Source organism: Thunnus thynnus, chromosome 14 (genome assembly GCF_963924715.1).
Source record: "Thunnus thynnus chromosome 14, fThuThy2.1, whole genome shotgun sequence".
In the NCBI taxonomy this organism is placed as follows: Eukaryota; Metazoa; Chordata; class Actinopteri; order Scombriformes; family Scombridae; genus Thunnus; species Thunnus thynnus.
In genome coordinates, this window is record NC_089530.1 from 10,759,742 (window position 1) to 10,781,074 (window position 21,333).

At 41.8% G+C, this 21,333-nt stretch overlaps 1 protein-coding gene across 10 annotated transcripts in view; it reads left to right on the top strand.

Moving 5' to 3' along the window:
- Positions 1–482: 482 nt before the first annotated feature.
- tacc2 (transforming, acidic coiled-coil containing protein 2) overlaps positions 483–21,333 on the top strand; it is a 52,832-nt gene continuing 31,981 nt past the window's right edge. For 4 of the 10 annotated variants that reach the window (XM_067609771.1, XM_067609779.1, XM_067609780.1 and 1 more), the window contains exons 1-6: positions 483–639; positions 2,404–2,601; positions 3,435–3,503; positions 7,810–8,054; positions 8,938–9,045; positions 11,071–20,925. In XM_067609771.1, coding sequence (XP_067465872.1) covers positions 2,569–2,601; positions 3,435–3,503; positions 7,810–8,054; positions 8,938–9,045; positions 11,071–20,925 — 10,310 coding nt within the window. In that variant the 5' untranslated portion in view covers positions 483–639; positions 2,404–2,568. Of the gene's footprint in view, positions 640–2,403; positions 2,602–3,434; positions 3,504–4,652; positions 5,096–7,809; positions 8,055–8,937; positions 9,046–11,070; positions 20,926–21,333 lie in introns of those variants that run through there. The other 6 variants (XM_067609775.1, XM_067609773.1, XM_067609776.1 and 3 more) reach the window with 6 other exon arrangements.

The following is a 21,333-nucleotide window of genomic DNA, read 5'->3' on the forward strand; positions in this document are numbered from 1 at the left end:
CAATCACTATTAAATCTAGAGACACAGAGGACAGGTCAGCAGGATGAAGATGATAAATAAATGTAGTAGCTTTAGGTATTTTAATGGAAAGCTACAGGTGGGGTGAATATTCTAACAGCATCTGCAGCCTTCTACGTGATCCACCAGGGAGCCAGGAGGTCGGACACCTCGTCCCCCCGTATGCCCATTTGTTTACACTGTTGCCTCAGTACTAGTGTCCCCTCCAGCTGACTGCCAGACCTCCTGTGCCTGTCAGAGCAGGTGACCCCCCCCCCACCCCCACCCCCCACCCCTCCCACTACCACCACCACCCTGAGCAGACATGGCTTCCCCAGCTCAAGTTCAGTGTCCCTCCCTCCCTCCCTCCCTTCCCCTCGGCCCTGTCCCCACTTCTCCTCCTCCTGTCCCGTGTCCACCTCAACCACCCACCTATCAGCCCCCCTTTCGCCCCTCAGTCCTCTCCACCCACTCTACCGTGTGATGCAAAAAATAGCAACAGAGAGACGAGACCGGGGCTCCTCAGAGGAGAGGACAGACACAAATATTGGCCTTGAGTCTGACAGTAAACACAGACTGGAAGGGTTTGTTAAAAGCTTCAGGGCAGACACTGTGTTTGGAAAAAATCTCTTGTTTGCAGTGGTGAGTAGATAATGAACTGTAGCACTGGTGCGGTTTTGGTTTTCTGTAGTTTCTTTAGTTTCAATCATAGACTGTAAAAAATATAATATATATGAATATATGAATTTGGTGGGGAAAATGGTAAAGGATGGGGTTGTTTAAGCTTGGATGGAAATTTGTGTGACTGTGTTTTGCTTTTATCAATATCTCATTTGATGTTGTATGATGATTTTCGTGTATTTACTATATTTGTGTTGGCCAGGTGGATAAACATGCATCAAATCACAGCTACCATGCTGAATTTTATTATGTGTATTATCTTAGAAACACTTTATTCTATTATATTAGAGATTATATTAGAAATACATGTTCTGTTTACTTTGGTGGTTGCTGTGTTTTTGTGCCAGTGGAGGGGTCACGCACAGGGCAGGAAACAGTAACCTCATACTGCGGGTGTCTAAGCGGAGACATGTTGTGCTCATCCAAACCCAAGAGCTTAAAAGATGGCTGATGCCGAGTGATGGACAGGCAACTGATAAAGTGAAAAGAGACCTGGCAATAGTCTAATCATATGATTTGACCCATTGCTTTCTGTGCTGCCAAAAAACCCTGAAACACTGCTGCCAGTTAAAGTGCACACGCGTCCACACTGCGGAGGCTGAAATTACACCCCATTCACACAAATAGCAAGTAGGCAGCCATGGGGGAAGAGTTGCCACGCCACAGAACACATAAGAATTAAGATGTAAGGGGAAATACAGATATTCATTTTCTCATGCTCACAATTTAATCAGTGTGGAACAAAAACGGAATTAACATTTCACATAGTGCAGACGTAACTGGAATATATAGGTTCTACATTTGTTTGGAAATCTAGTGTGAATGACAAATTGTGCACAAGACTGGAATAAAGTCTAACAGCAGTGGACACAGCAGATCTCTATTTATAAAGTCTTGCATATTCGGGTCAGTGCTTTCTGACTAAACAGAGCTACCGTACAGTCCCTGCAGTTATATGAGGAATGCACAAGCAGCCTCTCTGTGACATGAGTGTTTACAGCTGAGTAACAATATACTGTATACAATGAGGAAATGTTGATGTGAGAGTAAAGAAAGTATCTGGTACACTTCTGAGAGTGGCTTTAAAACCAGTTTATAGTTGGATGTTGCTGCCCTTCTCTTGGAATATTTCAAGTGTTAATTTCTTTCAACATATTGATCTTTCATTATCTTACTCGAATATACAGTATTGTATATAGTGATGTCAAACAGGATTATTTATATGAATTGTATAATAACCGGACCTAGTGTTCGCTAACAGACTGAACAGTGCTGGAAGCAGAGAGACACCACAATCTGTTATTTACCACATGAGGATTACTTTACGGGATTACCCAGCATCAGTCACTGTGTCAGTAAGCTATCACATCACATCCACATGGATAAAGTGACAATGTGCATATGTAGTCTTTTAAATATAAAGATGCTTTTATTCTGGGTAGTGATGCCATTTGTTTGAGGTCATTGAGAGCAGAGATTTTACCAGAGACCAGATTTACTGCAACTCATCAGTGCTAAATTGTTGAGTTTCTCCAATACGCCAGACTTCTAAAATATTAAATCACATGATAGTTTTTGTATCATTGAATATTCTTTTTCTTCTGCTTTTAAGCCCTCATCTACTGAGGTAAAGCCTGTACTTTGGTCCCAGAGGGAGGTCTTGCATCACAAGCCCCTAATCTCTAAAATAACATACACACTTACTATTCTCTCTCTCTCTGCAAGTTCAACCTCATACCACAGACCTCTAATCCTCCACTGAGGGACCACAGCTCCCCTGCACACTTTGTGGTTGTACGCTGATGGTCCTTCTGTGCTGTGGTGTCTTTCAGCCAGCTGATGTGAGAGGCTGTTGGTTTGGGCAGTTGTCGCCCTGCAGCCGGATGAGCCATGGGGAACGAGAACAGCACAACTGAGGTATTGGTAAGGGCAAGCTTGCTGGCATTGGATGGCTGGGATTGCTATACTTGCTGCCCCCCGTGCTGTTACATACCTTGAACTCTTTCATGCACGGAGGACTAACAACTAACAACACTTACTTGCATGATTACTAACTGCTGGCTTCAGTAAAACACATAGGATGTCCATGGAGCTTTATGTGTATTTCCATGCTTAATTGAGGCTTGTCTAATAAGCTATTTTAGATAACACTCCTTGGACTATGTAGTGGTTAACTGTTGTAAAGCAGAGGTTAAGATAAATATTAGACATTTAAGCTATGGCTCTAACAATGTGAGTGTTCCTGCGTTAACTGCTACACAGCGTGCTACTTCCAAACTTCGGTTTCTTGCCGGACTGTTTTAGAACCATATTACTATGATGGTTTACAAGATTTGCTTCTTTTATAAAAGGCCCGTTGTGTATGCCTCCACTATGAATGTAGAGATACTGTTGCAATTAACTCTAATTTTTGCTGTAAGCTGTAATTTTTTGCAATTACAACGTATTTTATATGTTGTAATTGCGCTATTCTGAGAACAACAGTTACAAAAAAGTCTTCTCCACATGTGACTAGAGCACTTCAACTGTGGAATTCAGGATTATCTTAATAGGATTAACATAAACATTTGTCTCATGAGCTATAGAGGCTACAAACCATAAGGTACAACTGGAGAGTGGGGTTTAACATAGTTAGCTTTGCTTCAAAAAACAATGGTGATTTTGTTTTCAGTGTGTTAATGCATACCTCTACTGCTAAATACTGTTGGTTTTCCCCTTGAAGATCTCTTGTTGAACTGTTTCATTCCCCATTACAGCCAGAAGAGGGCACTCCAGAAAATGTTGTTCTGTTTCCACCTCAGGAAAATCAGAATGACTCGCTGAAGGTACAATATTGGTGTGTGTGTGAGAGTATGTGTGTCTGAGAGAGAAATTAGCTTGTGTATTAGCTTGTGTGCATCTTTTCAGGTTGCGGTTGATATTTTGAAACTCAAAATCAGAAGCTGTATCTTTAAACTCAATTTAAAAAGGACACAGAAAGGACACAGTCGAGTTCCTGCTGCAAGACATCTTTTTTTTTTATTGCAACCCAAGCAGTCAACATTGCTCTGTTTATTGTGTGTGAAAATCCCCCCTTGCTTCCACTATTACAAACAAAGCAATCATACTTCCAGTTATAGGTTATAAAGTGACACACAGTGGAAATGAGCAGCTTTCCAACATCTTATTCCTTGCACATTCATGACAGTATCACGTCAGGCAACACATTTTTTGGCCATTCAAGTGTGCTGTGATGAACCAGTTAGACGTGATTTATTTTTATTCCCCTTGACATCACACTCAAATGGGCATGACATTGCAAAATGCATCCTCTTGAAGCTTTTATTTCCTGCAGATCCATCTTGAATTACTGCCCTTGTCTGATTTTGTGTGTTTGCATTATGTCTTAGTTTTTTAGGAGGATATCAAACATAGGAAAGGTCCCAAAAAATCCAAAGAGGATACTACTTCTAGAAAAACAGCCACAGGAGACACTTGAATACAAACTAACCAGCTAAAAATATCCAGTGCTCTAACAGATGTTATGTGTTTCTGACTTGAGAACCAGTCAAGAGGAACTGGCTTTAAATGGTGAAGTGTGTGTTAATTAGGGGGTCATGGGGGTAATGTTGCTGTCATGTCCATCTACTGGTGATGATGTCACACATTGGCAACGCTGAGAGGTCAAAGTTGTATGAGGGAGGAGCTTTTATTATGATGCAGGAGGATAATGTGTGTGTCAGTTTGTGTGAAGCCTCTTGGAGTGTAACCCGATCCTCTCTTAGGGGGTCAATGCAGGCCTGACCCTTGGCCTAATTCCCAGCATTCACCTGCAGAGGCACTGTCACAGTGCAACCAGCCAGAAGACACAGCAAGGGAAAGGCGGGGAGGAGGTCGGAGCAGAGGTGGATAGGGAAGGGCAGAAGGAGGAGAGGAGGGAAGGGAGATAGAGGAGTAGGAGGAGGGGATAGAGAGAAAGCTGAGTGGAAAGAGTTTACAGTAGAGGGGGAGGAGAATCTGAGCACTTCCCTGTGGCCAGCCCATAGTCAAGTCAGTCAGTCTCAGCAGCAGTGTTTGTCAGTGCGTGGTAGTATAGTGTTTCTGGACTCCACATACACACACACATGGCAAGAGCCTGAGGAGGTTCATGGAAATTTAACAGGGGAGCGGCAGCAACAGAAGAGAGGACAGGACTGTGAAGAGGAGGAGAGAAAGGGAGGAGGAAGTTAGCTGAGTCAGTACAGGAGTGGAGAGGAGAGGAGAGGAGAGGACAGGGAGCGTCAGCAGCATGTGTTGCAGCATGTTTGTGTTGTCGCCTGCCCCCTTCAAAACACAGAGCCCTGCAGAGGCTGCCTGTACTGTGAGGAAAGTAGAAGGGTAGCAGAGGAGCTGCACTGCACTGTCGAGTCACCTTCAGCACAGTGGAGCACACTGCTGGGTAAGTGCAACGCACTGTGGAGATGGTGTGATGAAACTCAAGGAGAGAGGTGTGCTATTTTACACAAGAAAGTGGCCTGGATAGGGCATGTAGAATCTGTTAATGTCTTTATTTGTGACTGACTGTGCAAGTGAGGGCCTGTTCCTGCTTCTGCACTGTCCTGTCTGTGTTTACAGTAGTCATGTGTAAAGCATTAAAGTTTAGTTAGCACATGGGCACTGACACGTTGAGTTAACACTAAGTATTACTTACTGACTGTTGGACAAGCAGCAGGCTCCAGGCAACCTCAGCGTTCTTTCTGTTTTGTTCTTGTGGGTTAATTAATAACAGACAGCGCTTTCTGTGAGTAGGTAAAACAGACGGAAACAACGGCTGTGGTTTTCCGCCTAACTGGTTATGTTTGACCTCACTAATGACCTTTTAAAAGGCCGATAATATGGCTGTAAACTTGGTTGTACCTCTCCACCTGGTGCTGTTTCTTGTCATTCTGTCTAAGCTTTTCTGAATGGATATTTGGGGCTAATATGTTGTAAGCATCACACATTCACAGTTTTCAGTATGACATTAGCTGGTTGTCATAACAAGGTGAGAGTTTGGGCAGGAAACAGGAAACCAACACACGTCAACATACAGACAACTCATGCTGTAACTGTGTTCATCTCTTTATACGTAACTGCTAATGTGTAAAAGAATTTCTTAATAAATCTTATTATGTAACGTTTACACAGAAAATCACAAAAACAGGGAGATCAAATGCATCCAGAGTGACACTCTTACCTGCAGCTGGGCTTTTTGGGTTCATTTTCTTTCATTCTGCAGCTCTTTAATGTTTCATGTTCTCATGTTTTTTTGTTGTTGTTGTTGTTGAGCGTAGCAGGAGTAGTCTAAATTAGTACATTTAAAAATAACTGAATATGGCTCAAGCTGTGTATATGTAGGTGTGAAGAGAGTGGCTACAGACTTTGCTTACTTTCTTGTAAATGGTGCTTTAACGTGTTGTAGTACAGTGAACATCTTTTTATAGCAGTTCATTGGAGCAACACTGATGTTTGTGAGAAACAAAATTCTCCATCTATGCTGAATGTGTCACACAAAGGAGACTCTTTGTAGTGGTAAAACAGGTGAGGCCAGTGACTCAGAGCTTCCTCACTGTACACACACACAGCTCCACTTGATAATCTACCTCCAGTATCCTCATCCAGTAACTATGTCACTGAGTTCAAACTAGAGCAAGACCTCATGAGATGGCACTGAGGAGTAAAACATTTGATTGCTTTAAACTCATAATTTTATGCAAATATGGCTTGAAAATCTTTTCCTGCATTAATGTAACAATAACCTAAATGCAAGTGCTAAAAGGATAAAAACAGTAATACAGGTGTATAACAGGTAAAAACTGTTGCATCCAGTCTGGTCTCCAAAAATATGTTTCAAAGAATTGATTTCGTCATCATCTCTGCTTGAGCCACCTCTGCTAGTGTGCAGCCATGCTGTCTACTACTGGCTCATAAATAATCAATGAATGGATTCACTTCATAATCTCAGCCTATCCTCAATAGACAGCATTACCCCTGTCACATTGTATCGCTCTGCACTCACACTGTTGAATCAACTCGTGTCCTACTAAAAACAAGATCTCTTTTTGTAAGAAACAGTTCATTTACACATGTTCCAAACATACTGAATGTTACCAGGCTGCATTATATCTGTACATGTTTGTATGTGTTTCATATTTCTATTTTATGTCAGTTTGCATCTGAGTGGGTGAAATAAGGCAAAACTTTTGGCCTGAGTTCACATGGCGGGTCCACAGTTGAGTCTTTTCTGTTGTGAGGACTATGTTGTTGGAACATGACGCCACAGCCAAATGTTGTGGTGAGTGGCTGTGGTTGAACTTCAGAGAGACAAAAAACAGCTTTATTTAGCTAAGTGCCACAGCAGGTGTTGTACATACATGAGATTTCAAGCCAGATTACACTTTGAACGCAGTCTCTACAGGTTTTTTTTTTTTTTTTTTTTTTCTTTTAGAAAAGTGAATGGTGGAGCGCAATAGACCTCTTAATTATTTACTCAAAATAAAGGGGGAAATTAAAGTCATCTAAATAATCTACTCTAGACAATGATTAAACCATGTATATGTCTGATTATATCTGTCACAGTCCAGTAGGACTGCAATGGTTATTCACACTCATACTGTAAAATTTTACTCACTTGGGGAAAAAAATGTCCCAGACTTCCTTTAGAGGTGCCTCTGGCTACCTAAGGGAGAAACACCAGACTGTAATGACCGTACATTCATTTAATTGAGGTGCTTTTCCTTCAGGAATAATAATTAAGTGACACTTAAGAGCAGAGTGTAAACAAAGCTGCAGACATCGGGCCTGTAAAGTGAGCCTGACATAAATTCTAGGCTTTATTGCTGGAAATAATCCTTTAATTCAACTAATAGCACAAGCAAAGTAAGTTGAGAGACAAAGATAAGGTGTTTAGAGACACATTCCAGTCAGTATGACCTTTGCATTACTATACAAACAACACCATATTTAATAGATTAACACATGGGTGGAGTTATTTGTTCATCTTGTTTGGCTTTGAGCTTTAAATCTCTTGGTGTTCCCATGTTTGCTTTCAACACGCTCAGACTTGTTTAAGTATATAAAGTATAACATCATGTAGCATGTAGCTTACCATGAATGTGTCTCACTGTCTCACAGGGTGAAGCTTACACCGAGAGTTTGACCCAGAGGGACGACAGAACGCTGCTGACTGAACCCTCCACCAGCCAGCAGAGTCTGCTGTCTCAACCAGTGCTACCAGACGTCCCAGTCATCACTGGAGTGGAGGAGAGCAGAAGTACAGCTGGAGACCAGGAGGACAAGGGGGAGCTTGAGTTTCCTCATGACCTGCTACCCAGTCTAGACTTCAGCAGTGAGCTCAACATCTGGGAGTCCTCGTTGGGGTAAGTTTGGGGTTACACACACACATACACACGCACGCACCCACATTATTATGCAGGTAATAACCATAATAACTATCACAGCTCCTCCTCCCACACACTGACTTGATCTCACAGAAAGAAGAAAACAAGTTCTTGCTTGGTTTTTAGTGGCTGTTGAGTTCTGAGGAAGTATGAATCATGCAAATATTTTGTTTTGAAAAAAAAAAATACTGTAGGAAGAGGAAAACCATTAGGTATTCTTTCTTTAAATGGGTCCCCAAACACTTTCTCTTCAAAAGATACACAATAAATAGGTGTCACAAATGACCTCATACTCACTTTTTGCTGTCACTGTATATCATAACTAGTTTTTAAGTTGCATAATGGCAGTTTAAAGGTGCTCTTTAAAGTATTTTTATTTGACAAAAACAGCTCAGTCAATCAGACATTGGGCAAGAGGGAGGGAAAACATTTAGAAACAATCACAATTTGGCCATAGCTTTATTTTCAACTGGCGTTTAAAAGTCTAAACTTGATTAAACTTGCTTACTCAAGTATGCAAATATTTGTGACATAAGCAGTCTATCATACTTCTAACGTTTATATTACCAAAGTCATTTTTTAAGGAGGTAAAACATTAATTATAGTATAGTGATTAGATACAACAGCCTGGAAAATGCACATTCAGGAGCAATAAAGTATCATATTATTATCACATTACTGTATAATAATGTTCTGGACATTTATTTATGCTTGATTTATAGCCTTACGGGAACAAATCTGCACCAGATATTAAGTCAAGGTGAAATATAATAGATACTGATTTGTTGCATGTGTGAACGTGTCTGTGGGTGTGTATGTGTGTGTGTGTGTGTGTGTGTGTATTGTGGATTTGTATAAGCAGAACTCAGACTAGCTCAGATGAGAGGAAATGTGAGCAGGTGAACCCCTTGCTGGCTGGCTTGCAGCATCACATGGAAGTCAGTCGACCACTGGTGGTTTTAGACACAAGGTACCACACAGGCTCTGCATGATGTGGGATAGGGAGTGTCTGCTGTGGTAGACTGGATGATGAAGAGTAAAATCAGGGAGCATGGAGTGAAACACAAAGATGACAGAATGATAGAATGTTGCTTTCTTATACTTGAGTGTGATGGATATTGCTGCTGTGTGGGTGTTATCTGTACAAACAGACCTGACTTGAGTTGTGGTAGTCTGTTTCTTTAATGCTTGAGTGAATTAACTGCAGACTGACTTTATATTCTGCCACAAGTGTTGCCTGGCACTCTGCTTTTGTCTGAGTGCTGAGGCTAATTGCACTAATTTGTTTAAAGGCTCACTGTGTTCCTGGCTCATTGCAGTTGTATAATTACTTTATGTTAATGTGTGAATCTGAGAATTTAGAGTAGTGTGCAAACTTTCACCGAATTAACTAAAAATGCTCATACTTTCAAAAAGAGACATAAAAAACATAAAGTGTATGCTTTTCAAGCTTAACACCCCAGAATAGCAGGATATACAGAGTTTTAAAATGCAATACTGCAAGAAACTCCTGGTCTCAGGCCTCAGGTAGATATGGCACATGACAGCTTGTTGAATAGCAAAACTTTATGCCAGCTGTGGGCAATTTAGTCTATTTTGCTGTTCTGCCTTTCAGTAGGGAGTGCTAACTCCAACTAACTGAATTAGTTACAGATTTGTGTCAAAGAGGCCAGTGAGTGAGGTGAATGAGTAAGATGCTGTCAAGGGAGAGCTCATGTTTACAAGGGACTGACGGAGCCTGTATGGAGCAATCATATGAGCCTGTATTAACCAGTCACCTGCTGTGTCTTAATGGCATTTTGTTTCTCACTTTTTTATTTTGCACCTGGGTATGAATAATGACTTTGGCATAGTGGTTTCTGCATGAGTTACATGAATAGATGAGATGTGTAGGGTCCTGTGCATTATATAGATCATATATACAATGACATAATAACAATTATGATAGAGTGGAAGTACATGTATCTCCTAACTAAGTAATAATGATGGATCTATACACTCAGTGAGGCAAAGAGATTAAAATGGTCCCAAAGCATTATCCTGCACTGCTGGCTAATGGCTTAGCAGTGACTCAGCAACTGAATGGCACAAAGCTAGCCTAATTGTTAAAGGCATTTATTCCAAGCACTCACATTATGATGCTAGCTGTGTACTTGTGTTTTGTAGTGCAATGTCACTCCCTTAATATCTGATTTATGAGGTTATGGGATTTTTTGAATGACCATTTGTAAGTTTGTTTATCTGGTGAGAATTTATTATCATCCCCTTTTCCTTAAGGAAATAATAATATTAACAAGACTGTAATAATAAGTATAACATGTCTCATGCAACATTTACAGTTTAATTAATTGTCTTTTACATAAAAATAGTCTTTTGGAATTACTAATAAATTATTTCGATTATTATTATTATTATTATTATTTGATTTTAATTCATTATTTTGATCATAATTATGGAATAGACAGCATTGCTCAGTACATAAACACAGCACACAGCAGCCTCATTGAAATAAAGAATTTATTACTACAATTCTTAGTAGTTCATCCTATAACAGTAAGCATGAAAGATGTAAGGCATAGTTCCAATATGATGGCATTAACCAATCAAGTTACTGGAATGAAATTACTTGTACAATTAGAACATCAGTCTCATCAAAATAGGGCACTGATTTTTGAAGGCCGGTTGCTGTAGGTTTGGAATAAATGTTCAGAAAATGCATTGTTATTTAAATAAACTATATGTTTTGGTGTGTATGAACAGACCTGTATAGTCATTCGCAATCATATGTTTAGAAACAGTTGGTATTATTTTTTTGTTGGGGAGTGCACATATCAGAAAAGGCATCTTGAGTACAGTTGTGTGTTGTGTGTGCATATTGCGGAGTGCAGTGTCTGAGCATGGGCTTCCAATAGCAGCGCTCTGTGGCATCGTGGAATGACCAGCTGTCTGCCTGCCAGTGCAGACTCTTAACTCTGTCACCCTACCCTCGTCTCAGGCCTCATGACTGCGACCCAGTTCTCACAGATGCCCAGCCTTCTCCTCGGCCCACTGCCCCACCTTCTCCTACACACCTGCTCCTAGACAGGGAGCTGCAAGAAGCCTTCAAGGAATGTGAGGAACAAATGGCCTCGCTGGGCTTACTTCAACTCAAAGAGCCCTTGAGCACCATGTCTGAAACGGTTAATGAAAAAGAGGAGAAAACTGGAGAAGCGATGGTTAATAAGCTCAGTGAGTCATCGTCACTGCCTCCAATCGTAGTCCAGCCAGGACATAGCAACAGGGGCCATGGAAACAAGTGTACACACGGAAACAGTGAGGCAGCAAACAGTGAGATGGATACAGTTGTGTTTAGTTTCAGGAATTACATACTGGGTACTGAGAATAGTGACGGGGCTGCAGAGACGGAGAGTAAAATAAAAACAACACAGAGCCAGGAAAAATGTCCAGAGATTAAACCAGAAGAAGAAACAGACAAAGATGAGCATACACATTTAGAAATGACAACGAATACAGATTCATTTAAAGAAACCCCAAAAGATACTGTGTTCAGTAAGCAGAAAGATGATATAATGGATAATTCTAATGCAGTAATTGAGGAAAAAGGCACTCCAGATTGTAATGCAGTGATCAGGGAGAAAGACACTGAGGCAATAACAGAGACTGCAGACGTAAAGAAAGAAAATCAAAGTGATGAGTCCAGTATCAACACTTATATGGTTGAAAATAAAAAGAAAGATGATATAAGTGATGATTCTAATGCAGTTATTGAGGAAAAAGGCCCTCCAGATTGTAATGCAGTGACTAGGGAGAAAGACATCGAGGCAATAACAGAGACTGCAAACATAAAGAAAGAAATTCAAAGTGATGAGTCCGATATCAACACTAACATGATTGAAAGTAAAAAGAAAGATGATATAAGGGAAGATTCTAATGCAGTAATTGAGGAAAAAGGCCCTCCAGATTGTAATGCAGTGACTAGGGAGAAAGACATCGAGGCAATAACAGAGACTGCAGACGTAAAGAAAGAAAATCAAAGTGATGAGTCCAGTATCAACACTTATATGGTTGAAAATAAAAAGAAAGATGATATAAGCGATGATTGTAATGCAGTTATTGAGGAAAAAGGCCCTCCAGATTGTAATGCAGTGACTAGGGAGAAAGACATCGAGGCAATAACAGAGACTGCAGACATAAAGAAAGAAAATCAAAGTGATGAGTCCAGTATCAACACTTATATGGTTGAAAATAAAAAGAAAGATGATATAAGCGATGATTCTAATGCAGTTATTGAGGAAAAAGGCCCTCCAGATTGTAATGCAGTGACTAGGGAGAAAGACATCGAGGCAATAACAGAGACTGCAAACATAAAGAAAGAAATTCAAAGTGATGAGTCCGATATCAACACTAACATGATTGAAAGTAAAAAGAAAGATGATATAAGGGAAGATTCTAATGCAGTAATTGAGGAAAAAGGCCCTCCAGATTGTAATGCAGTGACTAGGGAGAAAGACATCGAGGCAATAACAGAGACTGCAGACGTAAAGAAAGAAAATCAAAGTGATGAGTCCAGTATCAACACTTATATGGTTGAAAATAAAAAGAAAGATGATATAAGCGATGATTGTAATGCAGTTATTGAGGAAAAAGGCCCTCCAGATTGTAATGCAGTGACTAGGGAGAAAGACATCGAGGCAATAACAGAGACTGCAGACATAAAGAAAGAAAATCAAAGTGATGAGTCCAGTATCAACACTTATATGGTTGAAAATAAAAAGAAAGATGATATAAGCGATGATTGTAATGCAGTAATTGAGGAAAAAGGCCCTCCAGATTGTAATGCAGTGATCAGGGAGAAAGACATCGAGGCAATAACAGAGACTGCAGACGTAAAGAAGGAAAATCAAAGTGATGAGTCTACTATCAACACTTATATGGTTGAAAATAAAAAGAAAGATGATATAAGCGATGATTCTAATGCAGTTGTTGAGGAAAAAGGCCCTCCAGATTGTAATGCAGTGACTAGGGAGAAAGACATCGAGGCAATAACAGAGACTGCAAACATAAAGAAAGAAATTCAAAGTGATGAGTCCAGTATCAACACTAACATGATTGAAAGTAAAAAGAAAGATGATATAAGGGACGATTCTAATGCAGTAATTGAGGAAAAAGGCCCTCCAGATTGTAATGCAGTGACTAGGGAGAAAGACATCGAGGCAATAACAGAGACTGCAGACGTAAAGAAAGAAAATCAAAGTGATGAGTCCAGTATCAACACTTATATGGTTGAAAATAAAAAGAAAGATGATATAAGCGATGATTGTAATGCAGTTATTGAGGAAAAAGGCCCTCCAGATTGTAATGCAGTGACTAGGGAGAAAGACATCGAGGCAATAACAGAGACTGCAGACATAAAGAAAGAAAATCAAAGTGATGAGTCCAGTATCAACACTTATGTGGTTGAAAATAAAAAGAAAGATGATATAAGTGATGATTCTAATGCAGTTGTTGAGGAAAAAGGCACTCCAGATTGTAATGCAGTGACTAGGGAGAAAGACATCGAGGCAATAACAGAGACTGCAGACGTAAAGAAAGAAAATCAAAGTGATGAGTCCAGTATCAACACTAACATGATTGAAAGTAAAAAGAAAGATGATATAAGCGATGATTCTAATGCAGTTGTTGAGGAAAAAGGCACTCCAGATTGTAATGCAGTGACTAGGGAGAAAGACATCGAGGCAATAACAGAGACTGCAGACGTAAAGAAAGAAAATCAAAGTGATGAGTCCAGTATCAACACTTATGTGGTTGAAAATAAAAAGAAAGATGATATAAGGGATGATTCTAATGCAGTTATTAAGGAAAAAGGCACTCCAGATTGTAATGCAGTGACTAGGGAGAAAGACATCGAGGCAATAACAGAGACTGCAGACGTAAAGAAAGAAAATCAAAGTGATGAGTCCAGTATCAACACTAACATGATTGAAAGTAAAAAGAAAGATGATATAAGCGATGATTCTAATGCAGTTGTTGAGGAAAAAGGCACTCCAGATTGTAATGCAGTGACTAGGGAGAAAGACATTGAGGCAATAACAGAGACTGCAAACATAAAGAAAGAAAATCAAAGTGATGAGTCTAGTATCAACACTAACATGATTGAAAGTAAAAAGAAAGATGATATAAGCGATGATTCTAATGCAGTTGTTGAGGAAAAAGGCCCTCTAGATTGTAATGCAGTGACTAGGGAGAAAGACATCGAGGCAATAACAGAGACTGCAGACGTAAAGAAAGAAAATCAAAGTGATGAGTCCAGTATCAACACTTATGTGGTTGAAAATAAAAAGAAAGATGATATAAGTGATGATTCTAATGCAGTTATTAAGGAAAAAGGCCCTCCAGATTGTAATGCAGTGACTAGGGAGAAAGACATCGAGGCAATAACAGAGACTGCAGACGTAAAGAAAGAAAATCAAAGTGATGAGTCCAGTATCAACACTTATATGGTTGAAAGTAAAAAGAAAGATGATATAAGGGATGATTTTAATGCAGTCATTGAGGAAAAAGGCCCTCCAGATTGTAATGCAGTGACTAGGGAGAAAGACATCGAGGCAATAACAGAGACTGCAAACATAAAGAAAGAAATTCAAAGTGATGAGTCCAGTATCAACACTTATGTGGTTGAAAATAAAAAGAAAGATGATATAAGTGATGATTCTAATGCAGTTATTGAGGAAAAAGGCCCTCCAGATTGTAATGCAGTGACTAGGGAGAAAGACATCGAGGCAATAACAGAGACTGCAGACGTAAAGAAAGAAAATCAAAGTGATGAGTCCAGTATCAACACTTATATGGTTGAAAATAAAAAGAAAGATGATATAAGGGATGATTCTAATGCAGTCATTGAGGAAAAAGGCCCTCCAGATTGTAATGCAGTGACTAGGGAGAAAGACATCGAGGCAATAACAGAGACTGCAAACATAAAGAAAGAAAATCAAAGTGATGTTTCTAGTATCAACACTAACATGATTGAAAGTAAAAAGAAAGATGATATAAGTGATGATTCTAATGCAGTTATTGAGGAAAAAGGCCCTCCAGATTGTAATGCAGTGACTAGGGAGAAAGACATCGAGGCAATAACAGAGACTGCAGACATAAAGAAAGAAAACCAAAGTGATGAGTCCAGTATCAACACTGATATGGTTGAAAGTAAAAAGAAAGATGATTCAGTTAATGAAACATCAGAGAGCAGTAATCTTCATTTTAGGGATAAAGATGCAGTTCCAGAGATGCAGTTAGAAAAACAGACAGAAGCAGATAAACAGGCCGAGGCCAGGAAGGACAAAAAGGCAAAGAAGAAAGATAAAAAGAAACAAAGGAAAAAGAAAAAGATGGAGAAGAGCTCAGAGATTGAACAGAAAGCGACAGCAGCACAAGCTGAAAATGATTTACAGGCTATGCCACTTATGAATGCAGGAAATAACACAGAGGCAAATGCAGAATCAGTGTCAGAGGCAGACACTGAGACTGTGATGTGTGCGGAACAGCTTGATAATGGGTTTGATTACAAGCAACAGCTGAGTCTCGGGGGAAACCCCAGCTCCAGCCCCCCACTATCATCCTCTCATATAGAGCAGGATCATCTTACTGACTTGGCCTGTTCACCTGCATCAATCCATGCACTTTCACAGGGGCCTCATCAGTCAGATAACCACAACCATACAGATGCCCCATGTGGCATGAATCACAGCTCAGATGCAAGCCCACAGAGTGAGCAACATGCAACCGGAGATGTCATCAACAACCAAAATACAACCATGACATATGTCCAAACTACAGTTATCAATCCAGCTGCTTCTGCTGATAAGAGATCAGATGCACAAACACAGGAGGCTATAGTTACCTCAGAAGCAGAGATACACACACTGGAGAGTTGGAGCCCACTCTCCAACAGCCGAACTTGTGTGGGAGAGAGTAGCGCGGAGAGTGCCCTTGAAGAGGCTTTAGTGGTGGTTGCTGCGTTGCCACTGACAACACCCACGATGCCAGAAGTGATAGAAAGCAAGGGAGAGGGAGAAAGCGTGAGGCGTGATTCACTGGAGAGAGTAGCTACTGTAGCAATAGCAGAGAGAGAAAAAGCAGTAGGAGAGAAAGATTCGGGAGGAATAGGAAAGTGCCTCAGCACTGCAGACGGAGAGAGAGGAGGACTCCTGGGCAGCCTTCCTCAGCTCTCTTTAGTCTGTTCACAGGGAAAATGCTCACTTGCATTCTCAGCAAAAGAGGGACAGGCTGCATCTGAGAAAAGCTGCAGCAGCAAAATGCCAAACAACTCAGCTGAGAGTAAAACGAAGGGACCGACAGAATCAACCGTTCGCAGTGCAGACACAGACACAGAGATCTTCCCAGCTGAAGAGGGAGACAGAGAAAAGGAGGGACTCTGGTTAGAAGCCTATTTGAATACTTCTCCCCTTGGGCTGCTTACTGGTGCTGATTGTCAGGATCACAGTGCTGCGGGATTGGAGGGAGCAGGAGAGGGAGGAGGAGGAGGAGAGGAGGTGGAAGAGAAAGGAGGGCTGGCTAAAGAGCACAGTTCATTCAGCCAGCCAGAAGGCTCTGCTTGTGGGGTGTCATCAGCTGAGACTGAGACGTGTCCGCCCACCGATGTTGCCGAGTCACAGCTGAAGTCACAGAGCTGGGGTGAGCCGATCGCTACCATCACTGAGAGCATCTGTACTGAACAGGACCGTCTCTCTCACCCCTGCCAGGAGCAGCTTGCAGCAGCTATTTCACCTCTCCCCACTCACCCTGAACAAAGCTCCTGCAATATAGACGGAGAAGCCGATACCAAACAAAATCTGATTTCAGAGGAAGCGCTGTCTTCTGGACGCACTTGTGAGGAGTCATCCATCACAGAGACAGAGCGAAACTACAGCCAAGTCTTCCTGCCTTTAATTTCACCTCAGCCTTTGACTACTTCACAACAAATCACAGTCGAGCGACAAGCAAGCAACAATCAACAGGTCCGACCTGAAAGTAGCACAACAGAAGCCAAGACAGCCGAGAGTGCAGCTGAAGTACAAGCCCAGACCCAGATCAATAGTGGTAGCCCTGATATGTCTGGAGTGGGTATGTATGTATATAACAACAGTGGAGGCAACAACAGAGTTCACTTTGCGGACTCTGTGAAACAAGAGGGCAGTTCCTCTGTGGATCTCAAGAACATGTCGGTGTCGGCTTTGGAGTGCGCCTCTTTGCCTCCGCTGACGGTACATGAGAATTTGCACTATCCTGTTGTTGAGGCCTGCTTTATTTTCAAAGATTTTCTCAGCTTGAAGAAGCCAGAAATCCCCATAGAGGCAGCTCCTACCAAGGATAAACCAGCAATACAGAGCTCAACTGACTTACAAAAGCCACAGAAAGATGTTCAATTGGATAAAGGAGATATTGGGACTAAGGAGACCTTGAACATAGCAAGAGATCAGTCAGGTAAAGACAACTCAGAGACAGACACAGTGGATTTACAACCAGTGACAGAGGCCTGCTCAAAACCACTTCCAAGTCCTACAGAGAAGAGTCAGACTGTTGATGAGGAACGTTTTGACCTTCTTCAAACCACAAAATGTGATGGAAGTGCCATCTCTGACCATGTAACAGTTGAAGAGGTGTCAGCAAAGGTGCCAAAGCAAGAAGAGGTGGAAACAGAAAAGGGTGCTGTAAAGCCAAGTTTGTCAAAGGAGAATGAGCCAGATGAGCTACACGTGGAGTCTAAAGGATCAGTCAAAACTAACCAGCCTCAGGAGTCACCTATAATAAGTGATGCTACTATGGAGAATGTTATTGTCGATGAAAAAGAAGGTAACCAACATCCTCATGCTCCATGTTCTGTGCTTCCAGCTGATAATGTTACCTGTAAGCCTTTAAGTGACACCTCCATTGACTCACCTGATGCGCAGCCTGCCACTGACCTTGACTCCGGTTCACATCCTGAAACTGTGACCTTAACCTGCACAGCCTCTCTTCAGACAAAGCCCACTGACCCTGGTTATCAGCCTCCCACCCAGTTTGATCAATCACCTCCTCATGCACTAATTACCACAGATGCCATGGACTCTAGCGAGGGGTCTAAGTCCATGATTCACTCCGCTGATCTGACAAAGGACGAACCAGTGACTTCAGAAGTGACAGCAGTTGAACAGTCAATATCTGTTAGTGAGCAATATGCCAGTAATCCTGCTTTTGTGCTGCAGCCTCCTGGCCCAATGTTGAGTCATTTGGAGTTCATTAATGACAGTGATATCTCTCTTCCTGAGCAGAAAGATAGCTGCAGTGCTGATGGGACCTTATTTTCTGGAGAGGTGGATAGCAACAAGAGGGGGGAAATTACACAGAGGTCTTTAGCAGAGCATCTGGAGCACAGTGATGTCAATGTTGAAGCAGAAAATACTAGAAATGATGCTGCGGATTCTTTTGTTGCACCTGAGAATTCTTTAATTAATACTGTAAATTTTCCATCTGATTACAAAATTACATCGTCACAAGAGGAAAGTCCGTCTCCCCAAATTCATCCTCCTGGTGCAGTGGGTGTAGTGGCAAATGGTGGATCTGATAATGTAATTTCTCATACTGAATCAGACTCTATTGGCATTAAACCTGTTATTTGTAAAGCATCCATTAGGGATGACCTCATAAATGCCAGCTGCCCACTTAGCTCTGACCTGCCCACTAATGAAGCTCGTGATGAAATTAAAAAAGACAGTATGAAAGAGACACGCAAACTGGAAGATGAGACCTCTGTGCTGTTTAAAGAGGAAAAGAAACAACTTGAACAAACAACAATGGATAATCAAAAGGAAACAGCAGACAGCAACAAGCTGGAGACAGGAAAGACGGGCACAAAACCACAACAGAGTAATGGGCCAGATAAAGAGACTGCAGAGGAAATTGGAGACCTGCAGCTATCACATAAACATAAAGTACAAAAGACTGAATCACCAATAAGGGATTTAAAGGAGGAAGGAGAAAGGCAGAGTGATATTGCTTGTAAAAGTGAGACAGAGACTCCTTCCTTATCTTCCGACAGACCTGCAGGGTCATCCGAGGACATGCTCTGTGCTGAGGTAGAGTCTGGTAGTGAACATCAGTCTGTTTATGGACAGAGTTTACGCCAAACTCTGACAGTAACACAGGCGCACAGTTCTGACGGGGACACAGCACCACATGATTGGTGTGCAGATCCTGGCCAATCGCAGTCCACACAAGATCCAAACAGTTTTGCTCAGCAACAGGAGCAACAGCAGCAGCGTCTAGGATCCAGACATCCCACAGAGGAATTGTCAGGTGGTTGTTTGGAGGGACGTGAGGGGGGAGAAAAGACTAACGGTCAGATCAGGCAGACCCAAGCACTGGTTCCAGGGGTAAAGGGTGTAGCAGAGGGAGGGGACGACTCTGTTGGGAGTTTGTGTCAGTCAGGAAGCGGGGATGACTTGACAGCTTATGACAGCAGTGGCAATGAGCGAGTGATAAGTCTAGAGAAAGGCGAAGAAGAGGGAGCACAGGCCGTACCAGGGGTTGACAGGGTTTGTGTGCCGTCGCCTCTTGCTAGTGATCTAAACGAGAATGGAAGGGCTGCTGAGACAAATGCCTTGGCTGACATAGGGATAATAACAGCTTCCTCCCATGTAGGTGAGACAAGACAGGAGATGGATGAGAATAACAGACCTGGGTTAGAGGTAGATGAGTCAGATACAGATTTAATGCCAGATGCTGACTTTCCGAGCAGTCTGGGTGGTAAAGGTCAGCAAAAAAGAAATCCATTAGCCGCCTGTCAAGACCAACATGAGGCCTTAAGGAACACTGCTGTCTCTGTTGAGTCTGCATCACAGGAACATGAGACTTCATCTTTAGGATTCTCTGTTTCACCAAAGGTCAGCACAGATAGTCATGTCATTCATACAGACGTTGTTCCAAGTGCAAACCAGGCTGAAGAGATTCATACAAAAATATTCAGCTCTCTGCTAGATCCTGTTGGGCAACCAGAAACTGTGGAAAAGAATTTCATTGCTGCCCCGGCTGTGAAAAGCGAAAGTGGTGAAACTGAGGAGTGTGAAATTCAGGATACAGTGTGCGAGCCTCTTGAGCTACAAAGCTCCAATAAAACCTCAGCCACACAAAGCAGCCCAGTAGTAGAAACACCCATAAAAGGCCCCGATGTAGAGGAGATCACAAAGGGAGATAAAGCAACACTGGACGAAGAGAAAGCTAGCAGCCAGAGGGAGGAACAAAGTGACATAATAGTGATTAACAATGAAGCAACGGAAAAACAGGGGGTTGTAAATCTAAGTGGGAGCGCTGACGACAGCGGCCCAGGATCAATTAAAGATTCAGACGTCAGTGAAGGTGGGGTGTCGCACAGCAGCACTGACACAACTGTTTGTCAGTCTGAGGGGAGCATTGCTCTTGTGAAGGCAACCGAAAATGACAATGATACAACAGACAAGATAAATCCTCATGTTATCACAGTCCCACCCGCTGTTTTGTCAAAGTGCCCGGAAGATATTGCGTCAACTCCTCTTGCAGCTCCTTCCCAGTCAGAAAAGCCACATGATCAGTTGTCATTGTCAAAGTCACCAGATGATATTGTGGTGACCCCCCTTGTTACTGCTGGTCAGTGTGAGGCCCAAGAAAAGGACACATGCATCTCTCCCGTTGAACAAGTGTCTGTGAAGGCAGAGGCTGCCCAAGTGTCAAAGAGTCCTGCTCCTGAACTAAAAGCCCAAGAACCAGAAACAAACTGGATAAAAGCCCTAAGAGATGCTGCCTCTCAGGCTGAACTCGAGAGCACAGTGGCGACATCAAGGTAAACAGTAGAGCATGTGTGCATTTGAAATGTGTTCATGGGTTTTTATTATATAAGGGGAAATGCCTTAAGATTTGCAGATAAGAGGAGCGCACACGGGACTTCATGCTGATAAAATCATGTTGATTGCAAATAAATGCCATCAACTTGGTCATTGCATGTGTCTAAAGGGTTAGTGGAGGTCATCATGGGTCCCTTCTTTGATGTGTTACACAACGTCACATGTTAGCATGCTGTCACATATCATCTGCTCAAGTACATCACAGAAAGAAAGGCAGAAGTGTAGTCTGTTGTGGGTTTTCTTGCAACATTTTCATGAAAGTGTCAGGACAGTCAGAACCATAACTAATGAATTATGAATTAGGTAGATGAAATCTTTATTTATATTGATATTTCCAAGGGTTGTAA